Here is a 6,676-nt window from a genome sequence, read left to right as displayed (position 1 = left end):
TAGATCATTGGAAAATAATATATGGAGTTGAGCACCATGTTTAAGTAGAGATTATAGCGGAGAGAAGAGGTGTTACACCGCTGCATAGAGGGGGAGAGAGTTGGTGTTGATGGTAGCAAGATTGTTGATGAAGATCCCCACCACGATCCTAGCCCCGGCGGCACTCCGGCGCCACCAGGAGAGAGGGGGAGAGAGCCCCCCTCCTCCTTCTTCTTCATTGGCCTCCCCCTTAGATGGGAGGCGGGTTCCCCCTCTAGTCCATGGCCTCCATGGCGGAGGAGGGGCGGGAGCTCCTCCGAGATTGGATCTCCCTCTCTATTCTCTTCTGTTTCGCGCCCCTGATCTGGGCGAAAACCGTTTCTCATATTCTCGGAGATCCTTAACTCCGATTGCGCCGATCTTTTTACACGGTTTTTTTCATGATATAAGCTTCCTTTCACCCTAAGTAGAGATCCAACCGACGTTCGAGGAGGGCAGCACCCACCACCATGCGCCAGGGGCCTGGGGCGCGCACTGGTGTATCGTGGTCTGTGTGGGCCTCCGTTTGCGATGATTCCAACTCCTAAAATTCACAAATATTCCAAAATAATTCTCCATTGAGTTGCATCATGTTTGGACTTTGTTTGATATGGATTTTCTGTGATACAAAAACATGCAACAAACAGGAACTGGCATTGGGCACTGGATAAGTAAGTTAGTCCAAATAAATCATATAAAAAGTTGCCAAAAAGTATGTAAAAGTTGGATAATATTGGCATGAAACAATCAAAATTAATAGATACGGCGGAGACGTATCAGGGACTCATATTTTTAATTGTTTCTCCAGTTTCGAATGACAACTGTTTCCTGGTCGAACCATCTCCATCTTTCCCATTATCTGCTTGCGGTATTAGTTTCAAAGGACTTGTGACTTCTTGATCAGCCCCTTTCTTGTAATTTTTCTCATCCTTCTCCTTTAATAGCAGGGTATTGTTCTTCCTCCATGAATCACTGTCATTGCCTGAATTACTCCTGAATGCACCACTACCAAAACTTCTGCCACTGCCCCCAGACCTACTGCTTCTAAAAGTTATATCCTCACTCCATCATGCCCAGCCTTCTGAGGGCCCTTTACTCGGAATAAAAGCTTTCATCCATGCTCCAAACTGGGCTTTCTCCCCCCTTTTTAGGCTGATACTGCATTCCCGATCGACAAGTCCCAGCCGGCCACATATGTAGCCAAAATCAGGGAGGAATTCATATTCAAATCTGCACCAAAGATCCACTTGATGTTCAGTTCCTTTGCCCTTTCTTTTTAACCTCTTCTCTTCTTCCCCCTCTTCTCTAGTGAAACCTCACATTAGAGGCTCACTGATATCAATTCGAACTTTGATCCATAGAAAACTTCCTGCAACCATCCCATCTGGTCCAGCATCCACCTCCAGCGTCTCTCCCAGGAAACCACCGATTACTTCTCCCACTTCCCGGCGCATCATACCAAGTGGGAGATTGAAAACCCTTACCCACACTGGAACCCAATAGAATTCATAATCTCTCACTATGTTACTAGGCACAAAGTCCACCACAACCAGCAGTCCCTTGTCAAACTCCCACGACCCTTCCTCCAGAGCCCTCTTCTTCCCCGTCGGCTGGTGGAAGGTAAACACAAATACGCTCTCGCCCATATCCTTGCACTCAAGCCCTTTCAGAGGACACCAGACCCTAGCCAGAGCATTCGCAAGGGCTTCCGCATGCGCTGGCTTGTCAGACATTAGTTTTGCGATCGTCTGCGGTTCCACCACTCCTACCTTGTTACCCCCCACCCCCACAGACGATCTCCCCCCTGCTCCCCATTTCCGACAGTTTTAGACTCTTCAAAAGACCCTCCACCCGATCCATCCTCCTTTCCGCCTCCAAACCTCCAAAGACCACGAACCAGAAAAACTAGGGTAAGACAGTGGTGTACGATCGTGCTCCCTAGCACGCACGAAAGGTCTATGGTGTGGACAGGGATGGTGGAATTCAAATCAGAGCGTGGCGCCCCCGATGAGATCTGGGTTGTGGCAATGGCGAAGGACAGGAACCCTAGGAAAGAGATCGCCTCATGATCGCCCCAAAATCTCCAGGGACCTAACCGTCACACGAGGGACGGACCTACTAAGTTTTACTTTTTCTTGTCAATTTTTTTAGGGATCTTGACAATTTTTTTAGTGCTCTTTTAGTCTCCCAAAAAAAAACGGCCGAACAATCTCTACGTGGGCTGCTACTTCCTCATGGGCTGCATAGTTAACAGCCCAGTATGCTCTCAAAAAAAAAAAGTTAACAGCCCAGTACTGTGTATCCCGTCCACTTGGGCCCTTCCCTGCCCTTCGTTCTCCGCCTTTCCTCTCACACACCGGCCGCCGCGAGGGAGAGAGGAGCCGAAAAACCTCGGGGGCGGAGGGGAGAGGGGACTGGGGAGGAGATGCATATCTTCGTGAAGACGCTGACGGGGAAGACGATCACGCTCGAGGTGGAGAGCAGCGACACCGTCGACAATGTCAAGGCCAAGATCCAGGTCGGTCCTCCCCTTCTTGCCCCCGTCTCGCGTGCTCGCGCGTCGTCCCGCGCGAGACGAGGCGATGGCCCTGCATCCGTTTTAGTCCCCTCCGAATTCCGCGCGTATTGGCTATCTACTTGCAGTTTCCTCGTTGTTACTAGCGTGATCCTGCGGGAATTGCACTTCAGGAGCTTTCCATCTTAGGTTTATTGGTTCCCTGCTCATTGCATCATCATGAGATGGACCCCATTAAATGCGTGTGTAGTCTAGGTTTGTTATAGTTCTGTGTGGTTCATCGTCAGTCTGGAGGAGCAAGGGCAGAAGAACTCTATAGCCATGGGATTTTACTGTTCATATTTGACCATGAGCGCTCTGTCCTATCTGCTATTGACCTCCTTGGGTATCGACACTCATATGCTACTACACTAATCTTGTAATTATATGAACAGTTTTCCCCCTGATTATATAGCAGTTAAGAGACATTGTTGTCCTATTCGTGTTTACATACGTATCGAGAAATACCGGTCGCTTACTTTGGTAGATATATCATTGACGCAGGACAAGGAAGGCATCCCACCAGACCAACAAAGGCTGATTTTTGCTGGAAAGCAGCTGGAAGATGGACGGACATTAGCTGATTACAACATTCAGAAAGAGTCGACACTTCATTTGGTCCTGAGGCTGAGGGGTGGGACTATGATCAAGGTGAAGACACTCACTGGTAAGGAGATCGAGATCGACATCGAGCCTACCGACACAATTGATAGGATCAAGGAGCGCGTCGAGGAAAAAGAGGGCATCCCCCCTGTTCAGCAGAGGTACGCTTCTTATGCCCTGAACTTGGTGTTTATGTGTTATTGGTGGTTGCTGGATGTGTAGCTTCTGGACTTAAGTAGTAGTAATTGCTTTGTGTTATACTTCATCTGCCCCCTTAAATCCATGAAAAGAGTGAACATGCCTTTGTGTTAATTTTTTCTTGCCAGGATAAAAAATATGGCAGTTATTATTATCCCTAAAATCTTGGTAACGTGGATTATTACTTTTGTCTGTTGTGACTTGATCTTGCTATGCATATGGGCCTATGACTCTATGAGTACTAAACCTGACTTGTAAGCAGTCCTTCCTCAGATACTAATAATCTTCAATACAGGACTAGATTATCTGTTACCTTTTTTTAGCTTGCCCACTTTAATGGTTGAAGACATCTGTACATGGATTGAGGGAAATTTCTTGTTTAACTAATTAGGCTGTTCAGTTGGACGTCCTATCCTAGTCATAGTATTGCCCTGTTTCAATTCAAGTTTATACTTTGAAATCCTGTAATAATTACTAGCACATATTCAGTCAAAAAAAAAATTTACTAGCACATCAGCCTTACTCTGACTGTTGCTTTGCAGGCTCATTTATGCTGGAAAGCAGCTTGCTGACGATAAAACTGCTAAAGATTACAACATTGAAGGTGGTTCAGTTCTCCATCTCGTGCTTGCTCTGAGGGGTGGTCACTAGATACAGTTTCATTTCCACTAGGAATGCATTCACAAGGAGAGCAGCTTTGTCTACGCTATTTTCGTCCTACCATTGTACTTGGCTTAAAATCATGCACTTGACATTATTGAAGTGGCAAGTTATCGGTACATAGGTAACTAATAAAGAAGCTATTTATCTACAGTGGATGAGAAATACTTGAACTGATAAGTTTATGAGCTCTGTCATCTGATTAATTATCGTTGGTTTCTCTGCCTCTACTTTGAACCAGAAACATTGCTACATCAAAGATGCTGCCTCCATGCTTTCTTCTTCTTCTACAGCTGAAAATGCATAATCGGTTAATAAATTTGATCAGGCGGATTATAGCCCTGACCCCTTGCTCCTTATCTAATATGAGTATCAACATCTATGTATTGCTTATTTACCATCCCACTTGGTTTAAACATGTTTAATTCTATGCTGGACTATGATCACTAGATTTGACGCATTTTTCATTTGAGCATGACTGCTCAATCGAGTTTTAATGCCTAATACTAAATAAAAATAGTTCACATGCATTTTTCTAGAGTGCAATCAGTTTGTAAAATGGGGAATCGATTCTTATTGGCACAAAAAGTATTTTCTTTGCTCCAAATTATGATTTGCTTATTCTTATATTAGAAATGTTTATGTTTTTTTTGGGTGTAATCGTGGATGAGGATATACAACAAGAGTTGTCGCCATGTGTGATCCTACTATTGATTGTTGTAGTTTGTCTATAGTGACAGGAATCTCATGGAGATATACTCTTCTGTCAGCGCTGTGGTCATAATGTAGAATAAGTTCAGCATAGCCCTTGCAAATTACAAAAATAACCATGTCATACATTCATCCATGATAGCTATGATGAGGAAATACTTTATGTGTTCTATAAAGTAAGAAAAATTAATGGACACATATCATCACTTATCCTATTCATCACAACAGTGGGTTCCACTATGATTTTATTGACCTAATCTGTGCTCTTCTTGGAGTGTTTGACATGGTGGAAAATGTACAGCTTTCCAATATATTTCTGACACTAGCAGCATTCTGTAGAACGAAGCAAGACTGATGGAATAGGGTTTGAAGGGAAGGGAGTTATTTGGATAGTGAGTACCAATTGAGGCTCGCCGAGTGCTCCTGGACAAACCATTTAGAGAACATATTAAAATAAATATGCATGCTCCTTTTTATTCTTTTGAATCTATTGCTTTCCAAAAGACACAGATGCCTATCTTGCTAACATTTTCATTCAGAAAACAGTCTTTATGCCGGTTGGTGTAAAATAATATGTTGAACTACACATTACCATTCACTAACACTTTTCGGTCTTACCCTCCTTGTTCCTTGATTCCTTCTAGCATATCTATACTAGCCATTTATTTTTCCTTCTCAGTTATTGTTTTGGTACATTCCTCACGCACCTACAAGGGCGTCTAAAGTGGATTGCTGTTATGTATCCCTTTCCGCCCCTTTTTCTGTAAGATCTGGTTTTCTTTCCTCGAGTGGCTCACTATCTGATTGGACTGATATTTTGGTTTTCCTTAGCCAGATTGCCGTTTAGATTAGAATTAGGTGCATAGTGTCATGCAAGCAGATTGGACTTATTATGCGCATTATTGTCCATATTGGTCTTTATTAGGCTCAGGTATGGTGTCATGACATAGTCATAAAATTTATTCTCAATCTGCATATGATAGCCAACAATATATATGCTTTTGCCTTTAATTTGTAGCCTCCTATCCATGAAGGTTCTTTAGACCAAGAGAAATGCAAAGAATGTCCTTTGGGTGGTTTCGAAAAAATATACAAGGATGTGACATAAAAAATTCAATTTAGTTCATATAAAAGAATAACTATCTATTGCTTTCTTATTGCACTCGGAAAGAATTATATGCACCTATATTCTGACTTCCATATGTTTTGTCTTTGTTGCATCAGCAGTTGCTCCATTGAATGTGTCATGTAGTTTATCCTAGGTTGCACTCCATTCTTTATTTTTAGAACATATTCCAAATCGCCCAATTGTTTTTGTGCGTCAGTTGTGTTATTCTCTACATTCCTTTCTTTCAAACTACTACCTTGTTTTCCTTCTTTGCTGTGCTCTTGTTGGAGGGCGGTAAACATTCCAGACTTGGGAGAGCAAAATGATTAATTTGTGCAAACACAGATGATTAATTTGTTCATCATTTGTGTAGGTTCAGTTGTTTCTGTTTTGAGTGTCTGAAAACACGCTCTGCCCAGGGCCGAATTCGACTGCTTGCTATACATTGATTAGTATTTGAGCTCCTTTTTATGCCTTATAGGGTAGGTACGATGTGGTCTCAAAATGGATACTTTCTTTTGTGGACTGGCAGTTAAACTGGACCCATCAAATTGTTGTACTTAGCCTTCTGTTTCTGGGCTTTGATGTTAGCATATCTGATCTTGTGCAACAAAGAAGATTTGGCTGGAATATACAACCAGTGGAACCATTACTTATTACCATTCTTTTGTTGTGTTCATACTATCAATGATATGCACTACATAACTTCTCCGCGACATCTGGTGATTGCTACTTGTTTTCTGATTAGATACCCTAAAATATTGTTAGTGGGTTGCTGTTAATCTCCATCTGTAACACTTGACCCTCATCACTTGGAGTTCTTC

General features: G+C 42.9%; 1 protein-coding gene across 1 annotated transcript; it reads left to right on the top strand.

The window, feature by feature from the left end:
• Positions 1–2,355: 2,355 nt before the first annotated feature.
• On the top strand, positions 2,356–4,221 carry LOC119323416 (ubiquitin-NEDD8-like protein RUB1). Its single transcript, XM_037597072.1, has 3 exons — positions 2,356–2,536; positions 3,077–3,336; positions 3,916–4,221. Exons 1-3 carry the CDS (start codon positions 2,444–2,446, stop codon positions 4,022–4,024), a joined length of 462 nt encoding a protein of 153 aa, XP_037452969.1. The 5' UTR covers positions 2,356–2,443; the 3' UTR covers positions 4,025–4,221.
• The last annotated feature ends 2,455 nt before the right edge of the window (positions 4,222–6,676 follow it).

Source organism: Triticum dicoccoides, chromosome 6B, assembly GCF_002162155.2.
Source record: "Triticum dicoccoides isolate Atlit2015 ecotype Zavitan chromosome 6B, WEW_v2.0, whole genome shotgun sequence".
NCBI classification, from domain to species: Eukaryota; Viridiplantae; Streptophyta; class Magnoliopsida; order Poales; family Poaceae; genus Triticum; species Triticum dicoccoides.
Note: the sequence above shows the minus strand (reverse complement) of the source record. Positions and strands in the feature narration are given on the sequence as shown.

What these genes read in the sequence shown, in the direction of transcription:
- LOC119323416 (XM_037597072.1), top strand. Translation starts at nt 2,444, where the DNA reads ATGCATATCTTCGTGAAGACGCTGACGGGGAAGACGATCACGCTCGAG. An exon ending in ATGTCAAGGCCAAGATCCAG is followed by an intron (nt 2,537 to 3,076) that starts GTCGGTCCTCCC and finishes TCATTGACGCAG; the next exon opens with GACAAGGAAGGCATCCCACC. An exon ending in ATCCCCCCTGTTCAGCAGAG is followed by an intron (nt 3,337 to 3,915) that starts GTACGCTTCTTA and finishes GTTGCTTTGCAG; the next exon opens with GCTCATTTATGCTGGAAAGC.